Source organism: Phyllostomus hastatus, unplaced genomic scaffold, assembly GCF_019186645.2.
Source record: "Phyllostomus hastatus isolate PE091 unplaced genomic scaffold, TTU_PhHast_1.1 phas_contig_402, whole genome shotgun sequence".
NCBI lineage: Eukaryota > Metazoa > Chordata > Mammalia > Chiroptera > Phyllostomidae > Phyllostomus > Phyllostomus hastatus.
In genome coordinates, this window is record NW_025333873.1 from 15,177,663 (window position 1) to 15,203,375 (window position 25,713).

A 25,713-nucleotide genomic window follows, 5' to 3' on the forward strand; every position below is an offset into this window, starting at 1 on the left:
CCTGAACCGGGCTGCTAGCTTCATGGACTGTACCTTCCGTAAACCGTGCTGAATTCCTTTCTTCTGGACACTCTCGGCACAGAGCGGTCAGCAGCGGTTGTTTCTGGAACGGGAGCAGCGCGATGCTCCCCCTCCGACTGAGGGGGGCCTGGGCTGGGGGGGTGGGCAGCAAGAGCCACGCTCTGAGTTCAAGGGGATGCCGTTCACGCAGGCCCTCGTCCTGTGGTTCCCAGGGTGGGCCGGCTGTCTCTGTGGTCACGGCTGTGCGCCCCAGGGTCGGGCCCCCGGTGCCCAGGGGTTGAGTGGGGTCCCTCGTTTCAGCTAACACCCGGGAGGTTCTGCCTCGGTTTCCGTAGGCGTGCCCTGTAACTGTCAGTGCAGGCTCGTCGTCCGCAGTTCCTCGCAGCTCCCCTGCCGGTGCGAACGGCCGAGTGTGCAGGAGCTGCGCGTGAGCACGCCTCCCGGGGCCGGCCCCTCGCCCCCGGGGCCGGCGTGCTGGTCGTCGGCAGTGGTGTTTGTGACTCGGCTGGGCTGCGTTTTTCTCTGTCACCCGTTGTGACTGTGTTCGTTAAACAGATACTTACGAAGCCTACTGTGGGCAGGGCACATGCAAGTAAGAGTCCTGGCTGGTGTCACCTGACCCTCAGGGCACGCCGCACATTGGATTCCCCCCCGGCCTCGGTTCGTTGGTAACGCTGGGAGGCGCAGAGCGGGCCGGCACGGAGACCACCCGCTGGGCCTGGTGCGGCCCCCCCAGGGGCCGTCGGTAACCGCACAGCTTTCAGAAGTGCAGGCCTGGACTACTTCTGTAGTTATTTCCAGATAGTTTCTATTCATTTTCAAATGAAATTTTGGAATTATTTATTATGCATCAGTGGGAACGTAAGAGCAGGTGGAAAATTTCCCAGAGCATTGAGTTTATCTTTCCTATACAATGCAAAGCCTCTCACCAACGCGTGTAAAACCCCAGATGTGTGCTGTGTTCGGTTCTGTCGTTTCCGTCACCGCGGCGGGTTTCGTGTGGAGAGCGGGGACTCCGCGGTCACAGTGAGCACGCACACGGCGGGCGCGTCCGTCTGGCTGAGCCTTTGTGCCGTCCTCCTGCGTGCTGAGTGGCCAAGACCGTCTCCCAGGTAGCGTTCAGCAGCTTTTAACAGGGCAAAGTGGGTTTTTAAGTACATTCTCATTTAAACTTGTCATGATGCCACTTCTGGTATTTTATGCTAATGTGAAGCAGAGAAAGAATTCTAAATGTGCCAAAGCTCTGTGTTTCTAACTTCAGCATGGAAAATTCAAGTGTGCTCACTTAAGGCTGTTTGAAAACAGAAGTAGCAAAATCAGTTTGATACATACATTTTGTAATATGTAAAAATAACTGCCCTTGAGGTTTAGTTTATTTTATACCACAGTAAGAGCATTATGCATGTATGCATTTAAAAAACAGATTTGATTATTGAAGGGTTCAAACTTATCAAAAACTTCAATATGCCTTTAAAGATCAAGTAGAGATTGTTTTTTTCCTGAACTTATTTTTTCAACAGGGGTTTGGGATCTCATAATTTCAAGTCAAAATGTTTTCAGGTTTTTCACAACATGAGAATAACCAAAAGTAACGCACAACCCAAACACCGGCTCGTGGACACACGCAGGTGAGGTGCTGGGGGGATCCCTGCTGCCGCCGGCCTCGGCCGCAATACCCCAGACGCCCAGGAGATGGCAGCGTCTCCCTGGGAACGAAGGGCGCTGTGGACCGGCCTCTCCCCGCGTTTCCCTTCCCGGTTCCTAGCAGAACAAAGAAAACACCCAGCTTACCGGATATTTTAAACTCTCAAGTTCAAGCTCAATTTCCACTTCTACTTTTTTATAAAATGGCTTCACAGGACATTTATAAGCACTGAGAATCAAGACTGTAGGCAAATGAATAATTATCTAACTATATGGCATAGTTTTTGTTAAGTTTAATAGTACCTTTTCCTCCTAAAATTCTTTTAAATTAACTTTTGGGGAAAGGGTGAATGTGAAAAAAGAGGAGTTTTTAAACTTGATCTTACGAATTTGTATTCACATTTAAAAGTATTAAGCCCCAAACACTGTGGAGCTGGCGTTCTGTGCGTACCGGGCATCCAGTCCACCTGTAGGCGCCCGTGTGACGGAGGCGCCGCCGCCTGTGGAGACGCGCCCGGGCAGGGTGTGTGCGCGCCAGCCTTCTCTGTGCCGCCGTTGCTCAGAGTGTCTCTGCGGAGCGCTTGCTTTCTGTGTGCGAGTCACGTGAGACTTCTAGAGATTCGTTGAAGGCCGCAATAAATAACGTGAGCATTTGCTGTCCCTTTGCAGTACCTTATAGTGTTAGTGCTTCCCAGACAGCTGTGGAAATCGGATTTCATTTACTTTCACTGGGATATTTTTAATACCGCACCTTAGTATGAACTGTCGACATGAGACAGTGGGCTTGCCTTTTTTACTGGCCGGTACTATTTCCATAGTGAGGCGGCCGTGAGTCGTTTGGCCACTCCCAGCCTCTGCACTTGAGTCCCCTCCGTCACGGCAGCTGGAAGAGACTGCTCGTCACCCGAGTCGCTCTGCTCTGCTCGGAGCCCTGGCCTGCGAGCCGCTGGGCCATCACTCGCCGCTGCCTGGGCTTCTCCCTGCAGCAGGAGGAATGTGAGCTCTAAACTGGAGCACTTCCCTGTGCATCCCGGCCCTGAGATGAGTGAGCTGCTCTGCAGAGGGCTGAAGGGGAGCGCGCGTGGTTTGCCCGCCGCCCCGGTGCGGGCAGCTCCCTGCTCCTCTGCTCAGTGTGGTGATACAATCTCAAGAAAATTCTGAATCCTGACTAGGTGCAAATGTTCCCAGTTTTTAAACTTGCTTTGCATGGTAAGATGTTTGCAGTTAACCCGATGCAGAAACTTGAAAGATTAGTTGGGGATTTTGCTTCACAGGTGAATCACCAGTATAATCTTAGAGATGCACCCGTTTCTTATAACTAGTCGAAGTGTTGGGTCTGCCTCTCGACTTGGTCCAGGCACCTGCGTCACCAGTTATCACTCGGCCTCTCACGGGTTTCTGCAGTCTGCGCTCGGGCATGAAGTACAGTCTGCACTCGGGGCGGGGTGCTTGCTTACACGATTTTGTGAACAGAAAAGTGTTGGCCTGGATTAAAAGGAAAACAGTGGAGGAATTTACATTTGCACATAAAGGTGGAGGAGAAACTTTATTTCTAAGTCTGCAAAAATCTGATACAAAAACCAGGTGACCTGGTAACACAGCCTTACTGTATGTTGGCTCTTTTTCAATGTCTTAACATGTAGTAAGTAACAATGTTTCATTACATATGTATTTTTTACTTTTCAATTACAGTTGACATTCAGTATTGTTTTATATTAGTCTCAGGTGTACAGCATAGTGCTTAGACACTTACGTAATTTACAAATAAGTCTAGTGCCCACCTGGCAGCAGTCATAATTATTACTGTATTGACTGGATTCCCTGTGCAGTACTTTATATTCTTGTGAGTGTTTTGTAGCAAGTTAGCTCTGTCAGTGATTTCCGTGGCAACTTAGACAAGTACTTTCTTTTTAAAATATTTTACTTTATTTATTTTTCAGAGGGGGGAAGGGAGGGAGAAAGAGAAACATCAGTGTGTGGTTGCCTCTCATGTGGCCCCCACTGGGGACTTGACCCACAACCCAGGCATGTGCCCTGACTGGGAATCGAACCAGAGACCCTTGGGTTCGCAGCCCGCGCTCAATCCACTGAGCCACGCCAGCCAGAGCTAGACAGGTACTTTCACAGTTTGTGTTGTTGGACCCTAATTGGACTGTCTTTAAATACCTCCGTCAGACACTGGAAACCAGAAACAGATGAGCCTGGAGGTCTGGCGTGGTCCTATTCTCGGTGAGCACGCTTACCGTGCTGTGCCCGAGTGTCGTCCCTGAGCAGGATGCCCAGAAAGTGCCACCTGGCCTCTGTCAGCTCTGAGAGCAGCTGTGGGGCGGACGCTGGGCCCACACACACTGCCGCCTTGAGAGCGGCCCCGGCCACCCGGGCGGGAGCCCGTTGGTTGCTCCCCTCCCGCCGTGCTCTCGGCCCCAGTGAGGGCCGCTCTGCACTCGGCACAGCCCTCTGCGAGGTAGACGTGCGCGCGCTGTCCGCTGCCGGCCGCGAACACCGGTCGGCCGAGGATCTGAGGGAGTGGAGAGATTTCCTGAGGTCACGGATGGAAGACGGAATGTTAGGCTGTTGGTGCTACCCAAGGCGACCTGCCGAGGCAGTGCGACCCCTCTCCAAGGCCCAGTGGCCTCTCGGGGCAGAAACAGAAACCCGACCTTCAAGTTCATGTGAACCACAAGGGAACCCAAGGAGCTGAAACAATCGCAAAAAGGACTAGGTGGGGGGACTCTCAACTCCACAACTGCCTGCAGAGCAGCAGCCGTCGGAGCAGCGTGGGGCCGGCAGACGGTGCCAACTGGTGGCCCAGAAGGAGCCTGGGAGCCCGCGGAGGTGGAGCTTCGACGGGCACCACCTCCGTTCAGCGGGGGAGGGTCAGTCTCTTCCCCGCAGAGGGCGCCGGGGCCACTGGAGAGCCACGGGCAAACAGAGCGCAGTCGGACCCCGCGTCACAAAAACCGACTCAGAATTTGGACCATCCTGCGCTTTCCCAAGGTCTCCTTCTCTGCGTCAGAAAGTATAAATGAAGTGGAAATCATTGTTATTCTTTAAGATTTTGTTTATTTTTAGAGAGGGGGGACGGTGGGGAGAAAGGGAGAGAAACGCCCATGTGTGGTTGCCTCTTGCGCGCCCTGCCCCGGGGACCCAGCCCGCACTGGGAATCGAACCTGCAGCCCGTCGTGTCGCAGGCCGGCCCGCAGCCACTGAGCCCAGCAGCCAGCCAGGGCAGAAGTGGGACTTACTGTAAGAGGATAAGTCCCTTGGGAGCAGTGCGTTTCCTTGTGCAGTTTGTTTCCGCTGCGAGCATGTACTGTGGGAAAGGCCCGAGGCGGTGGCTGCCCCGGGCCCAGGAGATCCACGGCCAACAACACGGCACTGCTGCCGGCTCGGACGGGGTTCGTGGGGTCTCCCGTCTGGGGGGACACACGGGAATGAAGCAGTGCCGCAAGTGGCTGCAGCGGGCTGCTGGTGCCGTGTGGGTGCGTGGGTGCGCGAGCGTGTCCGTCCTGGGAGGGCCCGTGGTAGAGGGGAGCCACCTGGGCTCCGGTGGGGGGGGCAGGGGCGGGGGTGAAGGGGGGGGGCAGAGCTGCAGAGGGTGAGGAGGCACTAACTCGGGACGGAGCGGGAAAGCGTAGTCAGCTCCCGTCCAGAGTTTCTGGTTGTCCTCCCGCAGGGGGCAGGGGGCAGATCACAAGGCTGCATTTTGTCTGTGTGGCTGTCCCCTGCCCGCTCTGTCCGTCTCCCAGACCCTCGGAAGTGCTCCGTGCGCGAGCGTGTCTATCAATACGTGGGCGTTCGCCGGGGGAAGGGTTGGGAAGTCCCCTAGAAGTCAGGTTTGTTTCATGGTGGTAGAATTCTGGGGCAGTGACTGGTTTTTCCTGTTTTTAAAATTTTAAGGAAAATTTATCTTAATTTTTAACCTCGTGATTAAATAATGGCATTTTAGGCAGCTACTTTTACATAAAGTACAATAAGTAATGCCATCTCCGTAAATTATGCTCTTAGAACCTATTTATATTTTGATTTTAAGTAGAATTTTTTGCCATGTGATTTAAGACCTCATTTTGAATGGAAGTAATATGAATGGCTTATGTAATTTCTGCCAAGGAATTAAAATGGTCTTTCTGTAAACCACTAAGAAGTGTAATCAAAATGGTTTTAATTTACACTGATGTTGGCATTAACAAGCACTGCCGGATGGCTTTTAGGCTGATTAGGAGCTCATTCCTGCCCAAGGTTTCACAGTGCTTTCTGTGGGCCATTTGACTGGTGGCAACGTTAATTCACGCGACTCATAGTGCTGGGAAGGTAAACTCACTCTTAAGTGAAAAGTGAAGTTACTTAAATTCTTTAAATACTAACCTTCGGAAAAATACCTGGAAAAAAACAGAGGCACCTATGATTTTGGTGGCCCACTGCCAAAAGCTTCTCACCTCCATCAGCGCCTCTTTCGGGAGAAGAGTATGACGTGCTGAGGTCGAAGGTCGGCATGGGGACTCCGACTGGGGGCAGCCTCGGGCCAGCGGCTGGCGCACAGTGGCGTTGTTCTCGTCCGGAGCACGGCTCGCGCGTGCCCGCAGAGCTGGCGTGGCCGCGCAGCTCCCTCGTCCCGTGCGACCTGTCAGCCGTGTGCCTCTGCCTGCATCTTCCCGGCTTCTCCCCTGGGTGTTTCATGTCACCCTCCTGAAACCGATGGGACACCTCAGCTGTCCGCACGCTGACTTGGGGCCACTCCTGCAACGGTCCTGAGCAGCCACTGTCCAGGTCGCCCGTCCCACCTTAAATATACGTGACAGTCAGGTCCAGTGCTGTTCTGGGACGAAGTCACCCTGCCTCAGAGGTCAGAGGGCTTTTCTGCTTCCTGCTCGCGTGCCGGGTCTGTAGGAGGGACCCCGAAATGTGTTAAGGCGGCACTGCTGTCCCTAGTTCCTCACTGGTTCCCCGGTCTTTCCTCGTGTGCCAGTTTTGTTCTCTGGATTTTCCCTATGGCTTGTAATATTTGTCTAGTCGCCACACATGGGGTGCTGGCAGAACGGTGCTAGCCCCCAAGAGGTCATAGAGCTGTGACTACTACTAGATCGCAGGGAGGTCATAGAGCTGTGACTGCTACTAGAGTGAATGGCGGAGAGGTCCTGGAGCGATGACTCGTGGTAGGGTCACTCAAGCTGCCTTTGACGTCCTCCGCCCCCATTCCTCTGCACTGCGCCCGTGCTCGCTGCCGCGGGCTGGCCATGGCCTTGTGTGCGGTGGGTTGAACCATATGGGATTGTCAGTGTTTGACCATTTGGACTGTAAAAATGGCAGTTTTGTATAGTTTGACAGAAAGAAGGTAGTTTATTAAGTATTTCTTTAACCTTTCATTGGAATTTTTCCCGTTGTGGTTTATCCCTCCTGTGCCTCTTCTGCCTGCGCACCTGCCCCGCCCCCGCCTGATGCACCGGCCGAGCTGCGGCCCGCGTCCGAGGCGGTGCGTTGTGCGTTTCTCCGTTGGGCCTCTGCCGGGCGCCGGGCTGCCGACATACAGACCCTCGCCGCATGGAAATTCTGCGTACCGACTGCCATTGTAGTACTTAAATTCTGAGGGGCACACGTGAGTGGGCATTATTATGTCTGACAAGATCATGGATTTTTCCTTCTATTTTTCTGTATTTCTCTGCCTTATAAATATGCATATGTAGTAAGCACCTATTACTTTTGCAATAGAAAACAAACCTTTTTCAAGAAGGGAAAGCCTGTGCTAATACCTTGTTTCTAGCTGGTGTAATTTGTCTCAAAGTCATTCTTCATTTCGTCTTTGCGAGGCAAGACCCGTGGCACGCCGTCGCAGACACGGAGCGCGGAGCTGTCCCGGCGGTCCTGTGGCCCGGGGCGGCCAGTGCCGCCACCTGAGACCCACGCGCCCCGTGCGGGGACGGACGGCCCGCTCGGCCCTCACTGCGGGCTCGCCGGCGTGTGCGGGCCTGGCACGCGTGTGTCCCCCCCCCCCGCCCCGCGTCCCTCGCCCGAGTCCCGCCCTTGTCACTTAGTCGTTTTGTAACTGTGCCGCTTACTTCGGTTTTTCGTTCTTTGAAAAAAGTTTTAAGGACAGCAAAGTATGTAATCTTTATTTTTATAAATAACAAACTTGGTTATGTGCAGAGTTTGCCTTTCTAATGGTGACATGAATGACCTTCCCATTTGTTTCTCGTTTGAAGAATATCAAAGAACATCCCGACGACGAAAGATGTCGAGCCCCTGCTGGAAATAGACGGAGACACACGGAGCTTTGAAGTGTTTTTGTCCTCGAGAACCCCAGTCCTCGTGGCTCGAGACGTGAAGACCTTCCTGCCGTGCACTGTGAACCTCGACCCCAAGCTACGGGAAATCATCGCAGGTGGGTCTAACTTCCCTTCTCTCAGGTTCTCAGAAACGCTCCGCCTGTGTGTAATCGGCTGCGGGAGTTCCCGTGCGCCGGGGGAAACCAGGAAGCTCCAAACCGCGCCCTGCACGGGGCGGGGGTGAACGGTGAGGGTCTGGTGAACGGTGAGGGTCTGAGGCCCTTCTGGGGACTAAGAAAATGTTACCTGTTCAGCTCCCATTACTGTGTTTCCCGGTCCACACACCTGAACCTGTACTTTGGGTCAGAGTCCTTTTAACCTTTAGTCTCCACCTTAAGATACCAGTCTGTTGGAATTTTTCTGTCACCAATTTTCTGTTCCTAATAGGGATCTTTACCCAGAGAGGTAAGGAAATCTTTCTGTCACTTTTTAAATTTTACCTTAACTGTGAGGACTGGACCTTGAGGGCGGTGGCATGGCACTTCGGGAGTAGTGTAAGTGGTTCTGGAGGCTCCGCTGTGTGTGCTGCGCACACCCTGTGTTCCGTGTCCAGACCCCTGCTGGAAGGCCCCCGCCGCCGCCCGGAGGTGGGTGGGCCACAGACCTGCCAGCTCCTAGCTCCCGGTCTCAGCCAGCACCGTGCTCGCGCGCACTAGCCAGGCGTGAGTCCGCAGGAGATGCTGGCGTGTTAGGAGTCGTAAGAACCCTTGGAGCAGCTCAAACGAACGCCCTGCAGAGCCGGAGAACACTGTGCAGCTCGGATGCTGAAGCGGAGTCCGATGTCGGTGCACGCAGCTTCCTGCGGCCGAGCCAGCCTTCCCCGGCCGGGCCCGAGTGGCCCGAGTGCCGGCCGCCTCTGTGAGGTGGGGGGGCCTGGCAGGAGGGGCCTCCCGCTTCTGTCTGGAGACTGAAGGAGGCGAGGGGCCGGGACGAAAGACCGACGTCCCCCTCTCTCCTGCCTGCTGGGGGCCCTCTTGTCTTCCAGATGTCCGTGCTGCGAGGGACCAGATGAACATCGGAGGGCTCGCCTACCCCCCGCTGCCTTTGCACGAGGCGCCCCCCAGGCCCCCGTCGGGCTACAGCCAGGCTCCGTCCGTCTGCTCCTCCTCCACGTCCTTCAATGGGCCGTTCGCAGGCGGGGTGCTGTCGCCGCAGCCTCACAGCAGCTACTACAGCGGCATGACGGGGCCTCAGCACCCCTTCTACAACAGGGTACGGCGGTCGGGGCTCCCGCGGTGCTGCTTCTGCTTGGGGGGCTTCCTGTCATTTCGAGACTGTCCTTCAGCTTTAAAATAAGGAAACGTTCAAGTGTGAATTTAATGTACAGAGGGGGGAACCCAAAAACACCGGAATTACCTTCTGGAGGGTGGACCCCTCGTAGTACAGGCTTCCCCCGCTGGGTGGGTGTTCTGGGAGCCCACCTGTGTTGGTGGGGCAGCTGGCGTTGTGGTGAGAGGCTGCGTTCGCCTTCAGTGCATTTTTCTGAAGACTCTTCTAGTGCATCTGCCTGTTCCACAGCGGTGACTTACGAGCGCACATGCCCACACCGCGCTGAGTGTTCGGCAGTTTTTGACCAAAATCATCCTGACCCCCGTCCCCCACCTTGCCTAGTCACCCAGTCTCACCTTGAGCGGCTTTTTTCTTTTTGTTTTCCTAGATGAAAAAAGCCCCCAAAGGGAAACGTTTTGTTGATGTTGAAACAGGTGAAACAAAAAATGGCAGAAGCATTAAACAGCATTAAAATCGACAAGTTCAGAAGCTGTTTTAAGCAGTGGGGAAAAGGTCTTGCTAGGTGTATTGCATCAAATGGAGAGTATTTTGAAGGTGACTGAAGTTTACAAACATGTAAGAATAAATACACAAGTTTTTATAAATAAATTCCAGGGTTTTTTGGGTCCCCCCTTGTGCATGATGTTTTAAAAATTAAAAGCACTTCAGTGGGTTCTAGATAGCAGTAGAATCTGAATATTAGCATGCTTTTTGCATTTCTTGACTATCGTGATAAGAAAGTGAACTCTGCAGGGTCAGCAGAGACTGACCTACACTTCAGAGGGAACTGTGTGTCCATTTGTTGATAAACAAAAGTTCAATTTGCTATATTTTGTATAATAATTTATATTGGCACTGAAAATGATGATAAACATAAATTTCTGCAGTAGTTCAGTAAACCTGTATTTAATATATATTATAGTTTTTAAATGTGAGATGATAACGGAAAATATGCTTGTAGCACTCAGATGTTATTGCCACATAATAGCACTACAGCCCATTGCAGAGTCTCACTTCGAGCCGTCTTCAGCCACTCAGCGTGGGGCTGCTCACTCAGTGTGAGCTGGCGGCTTTCTGTTCGCGAGGACGGGAGCGCAGTCCGCCCCGGGTGCTGGGCCCTGCCAGTGCAGCCAGTGCTGCGGGCCCAGGCCGCCCTCGCTGCGTGGGCCGTGGGCCCCGCCTTTCTCCCTGGAGGACGGGGCGTGAGCCCTCGTGTCGGATGTACTGGGACTGGCTCTTTGGTCCGTTGCAGCATTTTTTTCTTTTTCCTTTTTTTTTTTTTTGTCTCCCTCTTTAGTCTGATTTGAGAAAACATAGGGGCTAGTATTCTAGAAACCTAGTGCCTGCCTATATAAAGTTCATATGAGCTAGGAAGAAAGAGAAGTTTAGAACAAACTGGCAAAGGAGGAATCCCAGAGTTTAAATTGAATTTTCCATTTGAAAAGTGTGGGCCACATAAGTGATTAACTGCACCGTCCCAAGAGGCCCTCCGAGTGTCGCTCCATTCTGTGCTCTGACGAGGAGGGAAGGCGGGACAGTAGCATTTCATAGCGTGTCCTGTCCCCGTGCACTGTGCCTGCGTGGGAGGCGGTGTGAAGCGCAGGCTTCGTGTGCCAGTCCGAGACCTGTGGCAACTGCCCTTCGAGGGCCCGCGCCGGTCTCCGGGGGACGGTCAGACTTCTGAGGCCGGGAGCCGCCTAGGCCGAGACTTTGCGTCCGCCTGTTGTACACGAGTAACAGCCACGTGCGACTGTAGTAACTTACTCTCGTTAAAACATTTACATTTTTTCTCATGTTTTTAGGGCTAGTTATTTTTTTTTTGCTCTATTTTTTTTTGCTGAGGTTCTCAGATAACTAAAAGTAGAAGCAGCATAATTTTCTTAAAATAGCAGGAGTCATAAAGGGGTTACTTCAGTGTAAGGAAACTTGGGGAATTTTAATCTTTGTTTTTAGCCTGTGTAATCTGACGGTGCTGTTACCAAGGAGCTTGCTGGACACACTCGCTGTAGTTACAGTCTCACCTGACGCGCGGATTCCTCGTGTAAAACACGCCCGCCCGTGTGAGACCCGAGTCCGCTCCAGCAGCTCAAGGCAGCGGGCGTTTCTGCAGTCCGTGCTGGCTGTTTTCACGTCACCAGGACTTTTTATTAAAAATCGGAAGGCTGTTTTTGTAAAGAATAGTTTTCTATTCAGATTCCATCCTGCTTTTTAGAACAGAGATTGTGAGTTAATGTTTGTAAACCACTTAGAACCTGACACAGAAAAACAAGCCAGTAAGAGGAACTCTTGTGTCAACTTCTAAGGTGTAAAAAAAAAACTTAGTATATCAACAGTACAAAAATTTAAATAAAATGTCAGGTTTGGGTCTGACGGCTTACAGAACTCGAGGAAGGCATTTTCCTTTTGTTTTGTCGCTCGCACTGAAACTCGGGAGCTGTGTTTGTTGGTCAGTTTCATTTGCTAGCGCTCATCACACTTTGATTTCTGTGATTGTTCATCCCGTTCTTTTGTTGCATGTTTTCTCCATAGCCGTTCTTTGCCCCACACCTTTACTCGCCACGGTACTGCCCTGGCGGCCCCCACCACCTCATCTCACGTCCGTCTGTAAAATCGTGTCTGCCCAGAGAGCAGAGCAGTGGCCTAGTAAGTATGCACGAGGGGAACTAAAGTGGGAATCCAGCAGGAAGCGGCCAGAACGTTGGAGTTGGGTTCTGTCCTGTGTTATAAATCGTTTTAAGAAACATAAGCTAGTACTAACCGTAAAATGTGTTTTGCTTTTGTGTCTGTTAAATAAATGTCTGTGGAGGGGCCGACGGGCAGCCTCCGTGGGCGGAGGTCCAGTGTGTGCGGCCAGCGCTCGGAGTCGGGACGCGGCGTTCGCCCCCGGGCCGCCGGCGCTGAGCCTCCACGCCCGCTCACCCCCAGCGTCTGTGTGAAGGACACTCACGTGGCGTCTGTGTGTGTGTCAGCTCTGGCGTGTAAAAATTGGAAGACATACTGAAAGAGCATTTTAAGCTAATGTTAGACATTAAATAGGATAAGAAAATTATTCAAATGTGCTATTGAATCTAATCCAAAACAAAATACATTTGTGCCTAACATATTAGGTGTTCCTGTTGGTAATTAGTTTAATAAAAAGAGAAAGTCCCTGTTAATACAGTTTTATAAATTAGGAGGCAGAAGATACAGGACCTAACCTTCCGTGTAAATTTTTCCATGTCCTCACCGACGGAGAAACCTAACCCCTTCCAGGTTCTGTGTTGTTTTGCCGTCGCGTCCACCCCTCCCCCAGCGTGGCTCCCCCTCGCCTGTCACCCACGCTCTCGTTCTGTGTTGTGTTGGTAGGAGGCTATCCAGGAGGACGCTGCGGAGGGGCTGCCCTCGCCCACAGCCTCCTCGAGGGTAATGCGCAGCCTGCGGGCGCCTGCCTGTCTGCACTGGCCGGGGTCACTAACTGCGTCTGGGGTGTGGCGCCGCTGGGCACAGCTGCGGGCTACTAACCCTCGTGCTCCCGGTTAACCCTGAGGCTAACGCCCGCCCACCCCTCGTCTCCTCCCGCCCTCTCCTCCCGCCCTCTCCATTCTCAGGGGTGCGGGCGGGGCTTCTCACTGTCCAATCAGGGGGCTCTTCCGCAGCCCTCAGGGGCGTGGCCAGTTGGCCGGGGTGGCTCCGCGGTGGCGAGCCCTGGTTCCAGCTGGGCCTGTTTTTGTTCAGCCTGCGCTTAGTGCTCCTCGCGGAGAAGGTTTGTGACAACACTCCAGATCGCCCCTCAGACTACACAGGGGCGCTGGGCGCTGTGTGGTGCTGACCACCAGTGGCTGCTGGGCGACTCCTTGGTTTCTGAAGCCCTGGTGTAAGCGTAGCGCTACTGCTCACAAGTCCACGTGCATTTATTGAAATAAAATTTCCAGGTGAACACGGAGCTAGTTCAGCGTGTAAAGGGAATGATTTAGCGAACCCTTTCCCCCAAACACCCTAAAGTAGATTAAAAAAAAAAAAGCAAACCAACTTGTATAGGAAGTCATTTTGTGTTTTTATTGTTCAAGACTTTATGCTTAATAAGAAATACATTTAATGTGGTGAGCCTTAAAATCTTCATTTACTCAGTGTGGCTTTTAAAAATGCAGTTTGTATTTTAACTTCTGCTAATTTGTGTATAGAATGTTATGCCCGTGCAAACACAACCAGTTTAATCCAGAGCTGTGCTGAGCTGGGGCATGGCTGCTGGAATTAATGTGATAAAACATGCATGCTGAGTTTATCCATAATGCTTTAACTTAAAACATGCATTTGGATAGACAGTCGTTTTTTTAACTTTAGTTTGTAGTTAATGTTGGTGAGAAAGAGGACCATTTTGGTGTTTTCATTGAAGAGTTGATGATTCTTTGTAAATCATTAATGTTTTAGCTGAAGCACGTGAGTGAATTCAGTTATCCGCGAATGACAGGCACAATAAAACACAGTGATTCTGTGTGGGTGTCGGAGGGTCTGTAATCCGTGGATCACGGCCACTCTGTGCAAGAATGACTTCAGTCTGACAGTTTTTGACACATAGATGCACACGTGCGATGCAGTTCTCGGAGCTGACACTCCTCAGCACACTTCTGATGCACATCAGACACTGTGAAGAGCGTGGGGGCCTAGTGTCACAGACATGCGGGAACGTGGCTGTTCCGTGCTTAGGAGTGCGAACACACACGCAGAGTTAACAGGCGCCTGTGTGGGCGCTCCAGGGTCCAGCGAGGGGGCGTCGGGCCGGTTTGCAGTGAGTTCCGGGGGAAGGAGGAGGAATGCGGCTCTGGAGACGTGGGGAGAAGCCCAGTAACAGAGAGCAAAGATGTCCTAAATATATTAGCGCCTTTGTTTAGTGGAGTAACCATGCTATTTGCTTTCTTTTAATATTAAAAGATAATTTTGTGATCTGCTTAGTGAATAATAGCTACTTACGGAGCTTTCTTTGCTTTTGAGAAATTAACAATGACAGCAGCCTGTAAAATTTGTTCTGTAGAAGACTAGTGGAAGTAGACACTTAGTTCAAAGCCACAGTCAAAGCAGTGGTGGAAATGGGAAGAAGCATCTGCCTGGGGGACGCTGTCCCGGGCCTTTGTGGCTCTGAGCCGACGCAGGCGCCGTCCACGTGAACGTCAGTCCGCCTTCCCGTCCATGGAGCGCCCCAGGCCTGTCGAAGAGAGCTGCCTCCGCTTTGGGGTCGCAGGGCTGCGGACGGGGCCCTCTCTGCTCATTCATTGCCCCTTAACTGGGACACTTGACAGGAGCTGCTTGTGGGTGAGTCAAGAGCCGCACAAACATTTTTCGACAAATTGTCATCACAGACACAGAATAATGAGTTAAAAAAGTACAAAAACACAGCAAAAAAGCCAGACTGTAAAGCGTTAACCAACTGTAGACTTTTCAGTGTGGGGGGCCCCATCTTTTCCGTCATGAGGCATTTTGGACACACCTTTATAAAGGGGGTCCTCGTGGAGATCACTGGGTGTTCTCACGCTAAGGCCCACTGTAACGGTTGTGTCCTGTGGAGGCCGGCCAGGACGTACCGGAGAGACCCCAGAACCGTGCGGCTGTCTGACGAGGGAGGGGAAGACGTAAAATACAAGCCTGCGTGCTAGCTTCTGTCTTCTCCATGGAGAACATCCGCGCCAGACCTCGTAGAACCAGGAAAGAATTACACTGGACCCAAGGTGTGCTCCCCAGAACATCAGAGCTGGAAAGGAGCAGTTTTTTCCCACTTTTAACGCAGAGAAGCCTGTTTTAGAAATGAAATCTCAACCAGAACTCCAGTTTATAAAACCAGTAAAAAGAGAGCTCTGGCCCCTGCCTTCAACACGCCTTTCTTCTGGAGGACCTCTGAGGGCCCTGGGCCCCAGGGTGGAGGCCCAGTCCCTCTGTGAGGCTGCCTGAGCTGGGGGGGCGCGGAGGGGGCGCACCAGGTGTGGGCGGGCAGCCGAGGGCTGCTCTCCGCTGCTCTCCACCCGGGCCGGGCCGAGCTGTCCTGTTGGCACTGGGTGTGACTTGGCGCTGAGTTTGGTCTTTCCAGTTGCACAGACCCTGCTGACCCTCCGGGATGCGCGGCTTCCTGCGCCGGGAAAAGCAGCCCTGCCCCCTAGGTCCCGGGGAGAAGGAGCACTTGGCTGCTGCCCGCTTTAAGCACTGAACGATTTTATGACCACTGCCCCCAAGGCCAGATTCTTGCACGGAGCTTTAAAGGTCAGAAACTAAGACTGCTTCGTGCTTAAAAACCTCTGTCTCGGTACGATTACTCCAGTCATTCAGGCGAACTCAGCCTTTCATCTGCTCGTGCTCCTCTGGCCGAGAAGGGGTCGGCTGGTTTGTTTTCGTAGGGGTCAGCGGGACTCTCGGCTCTGCGTGCCCCCAGTACTTCCCGCTGTGAGAGCTCTCCGGGGGTTTCACCCGCTGCTGCTCCCTCCAGTCCAGTCCAGTCCAGCTGGGCGGCCGCGGCGTCCGGCCCATCCGGGGCCGTGACGGGGAGGCCCCGTCGTGCAGGGCCCGTCTCCAGCGTGGCCTCCTCAGGGGCACTCCCTTCCCGACTTCCAAGAGGTGCCCTCACAGGTGCGGTGGTCCGCGTTTGCTCAGGGCGGCTGCTGGCCGCGGCATCCGTGTTTCCCCAAGAAGCGTTCTTGCAGAAGGCATGACGGAACCTTTCCTTAGCTTTTTGTCAACTCGCTCATTGCACGTCACGCACTGCTGGTGCCCCTGTGGTGGCCCCCGGTCCAGCCAGCGCCCTGAGTGTCCAGCAGGCGCTGTCGTGGGGGGGCAGCCGTGGACAGAGCTGACGAAGCCCTGCCTGGGGGCGGGGGCATGCGTGGGAAGGCCGTCAGGGAGCAGCACGCACGAGTCCTTCCTCGGCCTTCTCGGCCGCAGGGCGACTCGGTGCCTCAGACGGTGGTATTTGTGTAGGTCACCTTTGTGCCTTATCGAAAAGGCAGGAAGATAAGTAGCACAGAGTTTAGCTGTCAAGGACTTCGGAACCGCAAAGGCAGGGTTAAAACCGTGCATCCCAATTTCTGTTGGGCCACTACTTTTACTTTTAGAGGTCTATGAAAGTTACTGAGTTAGTTCATAAAGGCACTAAAAATGAAGGTCTTGGTTTTCATGAAATGGTTAAGAAGTCAGTGGAGTGACCGAGTGAAAAGTGAGAAAAGGCGGGGCTCGGCTGCAGATGGTTCTCACTTCCACCACTGGTTTAGAACCTGCCCCCTGTCTCCAGTGAGCACGTGCCGCCATTAAGCTGTCTCTCCTTGTCCAGGAGCGGGCTTGGACGACGAGAAGGTTAAAGACGCCGCGGGTAAGGCGCGGGCCGGTGGCACTCCGGGGTGGGGGGGGTGCAGGCTCGGGGTGGGCCTCCCCGCCAGCTCCCGGCAGCACCCCCAGGAGGCCCGTGCCCTCCCTGGGCAGTCGAGAAGTGCGTTTTCATTCCGTCCCGGTCTGGGCAAGAGCTCGTCTCCTCTGTGGTGACACGGTGGGCAGTCCTTGGCCAGACTTCAGCCCGAAGGAGCCTTGTTCCTAAACAATGAGTGAACCGCAGATGAATCCATGGAGGTGTTTTCACGGAAGTGTGATGTTGCAGCGGTGATAGCGCTGAAATCCGAGAGCATGGTTAAAAGTTAAAGAAAAAGACAAAATCATACTCATTGCTGCTGTTTAATACTTGTGTTTTTTAAAACATTGCCCATAAAATGTGACATTAGGCCTCATCTGTCAACTTGGACCTAGTTATTATTTCTCCGGTATCTGAAGAGTAAGGCACACCTTCCAGCCAGGTCAGCAGTAGCTTCCTTTTGGGTGCTGGGTCTTTCGTAGCGAACTGGACCTTCCTTAGCGCTTCTCTCTCCGTACTTTTCTAGTCCCCACGCTTACGCACGGGATCTCTCTCAAGAGCCTCCCTGCCCTAGGCTGATGGGGGAACGAGGAGACAGGGTCCCAAGGAGACAGGGCCCCAAGGAGACAGGGCCCTGAGGAGACAGGGCCATGGGCAGGACAGGGAGGGGATGGGAGCTGGGGGGGTGGGGGGGGCGTCCCACGGCAGCCGCAGAGCACCGCCCTTCCTCCGGCTGCAGCAGCGCTGGAAGTGGCCGAGGCAGCGCTGTCACTCACCTCTAGGTCCTGTGAACTCTTGTGAGAGTGTTTCCTGGCGGCCTGGTGCATAGGGAGGATCATTGCTGGCACCGTGTCTGCTGTGAACGGGAGTTCCTGAAACTCCCCCTCCTCTGGACCCTGATGTTAACCGAGGAGGCAGGTGGTGGCCACCGGTGCGGCTGAGCCGTCTCGAGCCGCGAGGCTCCGGCCGCCTTTCTTCGTAAGGGGCCTTTTCTCAGGGCGCATGCGTGCCTCCAGCCTCACGGGACGAACCCCAGATTTAAAGTGTGTGTTTTCAACGTTGGCTGTAGTGTAGCTAGAGAATACTTCGTTTTATGGAGTGATCGTGTGAATCCCAAGTATGTAGATCTCATTAAATTGGTCTGCAATACATCACTGCAATTTTAAACCAGAATGTTTTAACAATTAACTTTACATTTGTTTGTGGTAAGATTACTGACTTTTCATAACGAATTTGGTTTACCAGCCTTTCTTGTTAAACGCATGGCAGTGACTGATTCTTTTAGCAGAGTGTAAACTCTGAGAGCGCAGCGTTAGAACGTGCACGCATGCGCTGGCCCGACGGAACCGCTGTGTGTGTGTGTGTGTTGGGGGGGGGTCCCTCGCTCAGTGCTGCTGTGGAGGCGGTTGGTCCGAAGTCACGGGGAAGTGGAGGGCATGGCAGAACGCTGCTTATGTTTATCATATGTACGTGTATGTGATGTTTTACTTGAAGCTCGTGTCCTTCATTCTGTTTTATTCCTTTTTTAAAGCCGTGTGACTCGGGGCTTAACAAGCAGAGACAGGTACAGAACCTTAGTGAGACCGCGAGACGCGAGCGTCCGTGCCAGCTGTGCAGACGTCCGTGCCTGTTGCCGTGCTTCGGGCTCCCTGTGCTGGCTGCTCTCGGTCTCTGCACGGCCCGCGTTGCTGGCTAGGCAGTGCGAGGCTTCTAGTGCACTCACCAGAGATGTGCTTCAGAGTGTGGCTTTAATCTACTTACGGTGTAGACTTGTGTTATCACATCAAGGTAGTTTTAGTCTGTTTTGTTAGCTTTACTTTTGCCTGGAGAAATTTTGACTTGTATGCATTTTGGAATTTATATTTAACAGTTTAAACAAACTAACATCTTCTGCATTCAGTTTTGTGTGTGAGAAAATTTTTAAAAAAATAAGTTCTGGTGTATGCTGAAATTACCCGTTCTTGACTTGTAACAGGTAGTTTTCAAGTAAGGATGCATGGTGAACTTGAAGGGGTCACTGTTCTGTGTCCAGGTGTTTCCCTGTTGGGTCACTGCGTGTGCTTTTTCCTGTCACTCTTGTACTCCTTCCCTTTCCTTTTATGAGATCCCCTCCCAAAATTCATTATTTTGGTTCCTTTCATTTGGTACCAAAATAATTTTATTATATCTGATTATTTTAGAAAAGTTTCCCCTGTAGGAAAAGGGGAGAAAAGACTGTACCCCACGGAGGCAGCCCGTCAGAACCCCGTCAGGTTTTCAGCAGAACCCTCACGAGCCAGGAGAGAGCGGAGGGGACAGTCCCACGCAGCCCTGAACGGGAAGCGCCAGCCGAGGGCAGCTGACACGTCATCGCACGCCGTGGTCGGGGGGGCGGGGGGGCTCGTCTGGGCATGAGGAGGCTCACGCCTGCAGACCAGTCAGTGCCGTGCAGCGCACCAGTGAAACAGAGCTAGAAGTCCGTGAGCGTGACGGTGGACAGGAAGAAGCACCCGGTAGGATGGCCGCCCACTCGGGATGGGAACCGTCGTCAGATGGGTCGGAAGGGGAGTGCCCGAGCAAAGTGAGGGCCGTCTTTGCCAGACTCTTGGGTGACACCGCACTCCGCGGGGGCCCTGAGCGCCCTCCTCTGGCATCGGGAACAGCACCAGGAGGCCACTCTCGCCACTGTGGTTCAGCGCAGCGCCGGGGCCCAGCCAGAGCACCCCAGCAAGGGAGAGAGAGAAAGGCGTCTGAATGGGAAGCAAGAGGTGGAACCGCCACTGTCTGCGGGTGACGTGATTCCACACGGAGGACACTCTGAAGACCGCGCGACGGATGTCCGGACGTTCAGGAGCAGCACACGACGCTGGGAACCGCAGGGTTCAGAGGCAGCGCACAGCTCGGCTGTGGCTGCGGCTGCCAGTGACCAAGTCTTAGAAGAAGTGGAGAAGACAGTCCCGTGTGCAACGGCAACAACCAGCGGATGCACTTGCTGGAGGGTGGAGGGCCTGCGCACTGACCACCGGTGCTGCTGGGAGAGACCGGGCAGGCACGCAGGAGGAGGACGCCACCGCGCTCTCGGGTGGAAGGACCGGCGTGGTCCGAGCGGCGTGGTACTTACAGCCGTGTGCAGATGCAGAGCGTCGTTCGTCAGAACCCCACGGCCTTTCCCACAGAAACAGAACCAACACCCTCCCAGTCTACGTGGAACCATGGACGACCCCGAGTCCCAGTGAAGCCCTGAGAAGAAAGAGAAACCTTGACTTCAAGCCGTTCTGCTAAGCTGCCGTGATCAAGACAACGGGGAAACAGACAACAAAATCGAGAGCCCAGAAGTAAACCCACGCGTATGGAGGCAACTAGTTTTCAACGAAGAAGCTGGAAACGTGCAGCAGAACAAGGAAAGCCTCTTCAGCGGGTGGCGCGGGAACACGGGGCGGCCAGCGGCCAGCGGACGAGGCCGGGCGGCTGTCGGACACCACGCGCCAACACCGGCACGCGGCGAGTGAGGGGCTTAAACGTGGGGCCTCGAACACTGAAGCACGGGGGCGAAGACACGGGCACCAAACTTGCGGGCCTTGGTCTGGGAGAGTTTTTTGAGAACTGGACCCCGACGGCAAGGGAGACAAAAGAGTAGATGAATGGGACCACTTCTGACTGAACTCTGCCCTCACCCTGCACGCGGAAGCGGAGACCCCTGCCCTCACTTAAGCAGCTGCAGGGAATGTTGACCCGTTCTGGCCAGGCCTGTTGGCGAAGGCTCGGGCCGCGGTCAGCGTTGGGAGCACCGTCTGCAGTGCAGGGGTGGTGGACCCGCCCTGGCGGCCGGTGCTGCCCCAGCAGGAGGCCCTGCCCCCGCCGCGGCCACTGCAGTGGCGTTTACGTAATGCCCCAGCTGAGGAGGACGACGGGAAGCAGAGAGAGGACTTCGGTCTTTTTGATTAACCCTCTTTTGTAACACATTCAGTAAAAAGCTGAACTCTGCAAATAAATAATAAAAAGCTTCTGCACAGTAAAAAAAAAAAACAAGGCAGCCAACCAAATGGGAGGAGAAATTTGCAAATTATACTTCTGATAAAGGTCTAATGTCCAACATATGTGAAGAACCCACACAACTCGTCGCTCGTCAGAACCCCACGGCCTTTCCCACAGAAACAGAACCAACACCCTCCAGAACCCTGGAGAACTAAAGAACTAAAGAACTGAAGAACTAAACAACAATCCAATTAAAAACTGGGCAGAGGCCCTAAGTGGACACTTTAACAAGGGAGACGTACAGCTAGCCAGCAGATGCATGCAGAGATGCGCAGGGTCACTGGTAACCAGGGGGGTGCCCATCAAGACCACAGTGACATACCACCTCACCCCCGTTGGAAGGGCTGCCGTCAACAAGACGGGTCGTAACAAGGGCTGCAGAGGGTGCGGGGGAGAAGAAAGGCCCCTCATTTACTGTCAGTGGGCGCGTAAACTGGTGCAGCCGCTGCGGGGAATGGTGTGGGGGCGCCTCGTTGGGAGCGGAGACAGTTAGGAGCGGAACTACCGTGTGACCCCGCAGACCCTCCTCCGGGAGTCCACCTGAAGTCTTCGAGAACTCTTGCGTGTGAAGACACACACACCCCCCTGCGCTCACTGCAGCACTGTTCACCGTGGCCAGCGCCCTCCGGTGGGGGTTGGGTGAGGGAGCGGTCCGTGCCCACAGCGGAGCGCCGCTCGGCCAGAGGGGCGGAAAGGTTCCACCTGTGACAGCGTGGGTGGGTTTGAGAGTGTTACGCTAAGGGAAGTAGGTCGGGTGGAAAAGGACAGAGCCCGGTGGCATCACTCCTGTGTGGGGTGTATTTAAGGAACAGCAGACCAACTAAGAGATACAGACACCAGAATGGTGGTCACCAGCGGGCGGGGGCGGGGGAGGGACCAAGAGTGAAGGGGTCACATCCGTGGTGATGGGGGGAGACTGGGCGTCAGGGACGACGCACGATAGAGCGTACAGGTGTCTGGTGTGAGGTCAGGCGTCTGGGCCTCGCACGACGCCATCAGCCAGTGTGGCCCGGGTGGATTTAGAAACGCACAGGGAGTACTTCACCTCGTCATCGTGCGCAGCGCACAGTGGACACCGAGTATCGGCTCTGTGCGTCCAGGCCGAGAATGGAACCGTGCGTCGATAGGAAGACTGAATTATTGAAATACCAGTGTTTTGCTGTTAGTATTTCTGAAGGAATTTAACCTCAGACTATGTAACACGCAGTGTATTTTAAATTTATATCTAATAAAACAAACTGAGTAAATGTGTTTGGTACGCGGTGCTCCAGGGCATTCATTTCCAGACCTCTGCGGGCCTGTCTCACGCTCGTCAGCCGGCTGCGACTCCCGCCTCTCACAGAGGCCCCGCCCCACCTGGCCGCCCCCTGGCCGGCACTGCATTCGTGCGCAGTGCTGGGGGTGCCGGGTGCGTCCTCCAGGTGTGTAGGTTCACCAGTTCACGATGGAACGATGTGTTGTGCTTCTACGTGACAGCCACATTTTGACAGCTGGCTGACAGCGTGTGCTGGCAGGTGGTCTGGGCTGTGGTACAGTCTACTTCTGTCCTGGTACTGACGGGAGAGGCAACAGAAAGTACAGATGTACGTAGCCTGGAGGACAGGATAAATTCGATCACTGTACAGTTAGATCGAACGGTGAACAGGATAGATCATTTGGGAAATTGTCTTTATCCTCTCTCCTGGCTGGTGTGTTCTCTTTGTTGTGGTTATCACTTCCCTAAAGTGTCAAAAGTAGAGCAAGGGACACAGGAAGTTCAGGCGCGTTAGGGTTCTGGTCCAAAGCTGCCGTAGCCGCTCCCTCATTCTGTGGCTCCGGGGACGAAGGTGGCCCCTCTAGACCTCCGCGGCCGCCCCTGTGGTGGGGGACAGCGGCCATGCCCAGCCGACTGCGGCGAGCACTCCTCTGGCCCACCGCCGCGGTCGGAGGGGGGGCTGTCTTCTCAGTCAGCACGACAGTTGTCGGTTGTCTTGACTTTTCTTTCGGATGAGACCACATTTAGTGGGTGGGGTTTACTCTCACATGTTAAGGAGTAATCCTGTTGTTTTGTGTTTATGAGGTTATTGTGTAGATTTTTTTAAAGATCTCATTTACTTTTACTTTTAGAGAGCGGGGAGGGAGGGAGAAAGAGAGGGAGAGAAACACCAATGTGTGGTTGCCTCTCACATGCCTCCTCACTGGGGACCTGGCCCGCAACCCAGGCATGTGCCCTGACTGGGAATCGAACTGGCGACCCTGTGTTTCGCAGACTGGCACTCAGTCCACTGAGCCACACCAGCCGGGGCCATTGTGTGGATTCTCGAGGGGAGGTTTAGATCCCTTGGGTGTAAAATGTGATCGAGACCTGGGAACTGGCTGCCAGAGACTGTGAAGTTAGCATGTAGAGACACTTAAAGCCATTTAGGTGCTTCTCATATCACTTCTCAGATCGACCGTATGTGTTTCTGTGCGTGGGCACGGCAGCGTTCCCCTTCGTTCCTGCTCTCTAAAACAGAGGAGCCCTCCTGTGAGGGAGGGCCGCCCCCTCTCCCCGGGGGCCAGGCCGTGAGCACTGACACTGGCCCGGGCTCGGTCCACGGGGCGGCTGCCTTCTCCAGGAGTGGCCCGGGCAGGCGGTGTCACTGCTGTGGCGCGAGCTGCTCGCCCACTCAGGTGCAGCGGAGGCGGCGCCGTCCCCGGCGCCATCGCCCCATCCTGCCCCCCTCCCCCCCCCCAGGGTTGTGCCGCCACCAGAGCACGCCCCAGCACCACCGCCTGAGTGCCGTGGCCATGTGGCCGCCTGTGTCTGACCTTGCGTGCTGTTCACACACGTGTGTTCCCTCGACTGTTGCAGGGGCCGGGCCCCGCCCCAGGAGCAGCGCTGCTGAGCGCCATGACGGTGGACGCCGTGTGCGAGAAGCTGAAGCAGATAGAGGGGCTGGAGCCCAGCCTGCTGCCGCAGTATTGCGCCACCATCAGGAAGGTGCGTGCCCCGGCCTGCCCCGCCCGCCCCCCCCCCCAACCCCGGGCCGCCCCGAGGCTAAGACACTTGGGGAAGCACGGAGTGACGCCCCGTGCTGCTCGCATCCAGCCTGGTGGCTACGCTGTTAAGTGGGGTGACAGCCTCTTCAGGTCAGATTTTCTGGTCGCCCATGATTCTCTTATGCTGTGTATATAAACGCACTTCCAAATCACAGTCTAGAATATGTCACATTCCTTCTGTTTCTTTGTCTTTGTTTTACTCAGGCAAACATAAACGGCCGTGTGTTAGCTCAGTGTAACATTGATGAACTGAAGAAAGAAATGAATATGAATTTTGGAGACTGGCATCTTTTCAGAAGCGCAGTAAGATATTTTGTATTTACAACATTGCGTGAAATAAGTGCCAGTGAGTGTTGGTCTAAACTGGAATGTTTCTGTGTCTTCGCAGAGGTGCGAAGAGAAAGCTGCACTTCGCACCTCTGCCCAGTCCTCGTGGGCTCTGTTAGGCACAGTGTCCAGAGCAGCAGGCGGTGACCTTGGTCTTGGGCGTTTCACCTGGGAATGTGGGGGAGAGGCCCCTGCTCATTCTCCCTGCTTCACTGACGGAGACTCTGTCCTTGACCCGCCTCCAGTGCGGCTCCTCTGAGCCTCCAGGCCTCGGCGTCCGGCCTGCACCGCCCAGTTACGGGAAGAGCCTGTCAGGCCCGTGTAGGAAGAGCCGCCGCCGCTCCGTGTCCCACCACCCTCATACGGGGTCGGGCTCCCCCTGGCCCACCGCCCCCTGCGGCCGTCTGTGCCCCGCTGCCTGTGTCAGGAGTCTGCCCGAGCAGCTGGACCGGCCTCACACGGCCGGCCCTGAGCGGTTTCCCCTTGAGTTTCTGTCCCCGGGACGCCCTGCTCGCCCCCTGCCGTCACCCCTGGCTGCAGCGCCCCGTCCGCGTCACCTTCGGGACTGAGCCCAGCTCGAGCCCAGGTCCCTGTGCCCCGGTTGCCCTGGTCCCCGAGTGCAGCCTGCTCTGGCCACTGCCCCGCCCCGGCTTCCTCTGGCACCGCCCAGGGGCGTTCGTTTTGTCCTTAAGTTAAAGGTTAAGCTAAAATGAGAGTGTAACAGAGTAGAGTGTGGTGGAAATAGGATGATTATCGCCATGACTTCCTTTAGCATTAAAGTGAACGGTGAGCAGACAGAGGAGAAGCTCACTTAGGGGAAGTGTGCTTTCTCCTGGCCACTGTGATAACTTCGTGATGCTCTGTTTTAAAATACCTCTGAAGCTTCCCAAACGTGACCTGTCGGTGTGGATGTAAGTGGTCTCTCTCCTCCCGAAGGTGCTAGAGATGAGAAGTGCAGAGAGCCAGCTGGTGCCCGAGGACCCGCGGCTGCTCAACGAGAACAACAGCGGCCCCGCCCCCCCGGGCGACCCCGCCCGGCGGGCCCCACCCGGCGAGCTGCCGCACGGCGAGCTGGCCGCGCAGACGCCCTACACGCTCAACTTCAGCTTCGAGGAGCTGAACACGCTCGGCCTGGACGAGGGCGCCCCGCGCCACAGCAACCTCAGCTGGCAGGTGGGTGGGCGACGCTGTGCTCCCGTCCTCAGGGACGAGGGTGGTGCTCGGTTCCTGAGGCTGTGTCGGCGCACCCGCGGGCCACTCAGAATCGGTGCTCGGTGGCGCCTGAGCCCGTTCCCAGGGAGCCGTGCAGAGACTTGGGAGTGCGGAGGGGGTGGAGGGGGCAGGGAGGGCCGCGGCAGGGGCGGCTCGCAAAGGCCACCCCCGGCCTGCTGGGGGCCCTCACGCTCACTCATGGGCTGGTGGTCAGAACACGCGTCCCCTCGGGAGCGCCGCACTCTGGTGTCTCGGCACAGACGGTGCTCCTGGCGGGCATTCCCTCTCTCCGTGTCCCACACTCAGGTGTGCAAGTTCCTCCTCGGGGTGTTCGGAGAAGTGGGCGTGAAAATGCAGGGAGAGGCCAGGGGAGAGTGTGCGGGGAACCAGGAGAGACGGAACCCGGGGGACAGCGGGGGGCAGGGGGAGGGGGTGGGGGGAGCGAGGACACGTGGGGGAGGAAGCCCAGCGCGCAGCTACAGGGACGCTCGCTGAACGGGAGCGACGCTTAGGAAGCGAGTGCGTGGT

At 54.8% G+C, this 25,713-nt stretch overlaps 1 protein-coding gene across 9 annotated transcripts in view; it reads left to right on the plus strand.

Annotated features, from left to right (window-relative positions):
- The window catches only part of KIDINS220 (kinase D interacting substrate 220), a 71,449-nt gene that overhangs the window by 41,307 nt on the left and 4,429 nt on the right, over positions 1-25,713 (plus strand). For 3 of the 9 annotated variants that reach the window (XM_045844681.1, XM_045844685.1, XM_045844682.1), the window contains exons 23-30: positions 7,863-8,041; positions 8,971-9,197; positions 11,784-11,897; positions 12,600-12,656; positions 18,143-18,175; positions 23,459-23,587; positions 23,851-23,949; positions 24,910-25,146. In XM_045844681.1, the coding sequence (XP_045700637.1) occupies positions 7,863-8,041; positions 8,971-9,197; positions 11,784-11,897; positions 12,600-12,656; positions 18,143-18,175; positions 23,459-23,587; positions 23,851-23,949; positions 24,910-25,146 (1,075 nt within the window). Of the gene's footprint in view, positions 1-7,862; positions 8,042-8,970; positions 9,198-11,783; positions 11,898-12,599; positions 12,657-14,262; positions 14,386-18,142; positions 18,176-23,458; positions 23,588-23,850; positions 23,950-24,909; positions 25,147-25,713 lie in introns of those variants that run through there. The other 6 variants (XM_045844687.1, XM_045844688.1, XM_045844689.1 and 3 more) reach the window with 4 other exon arrangements.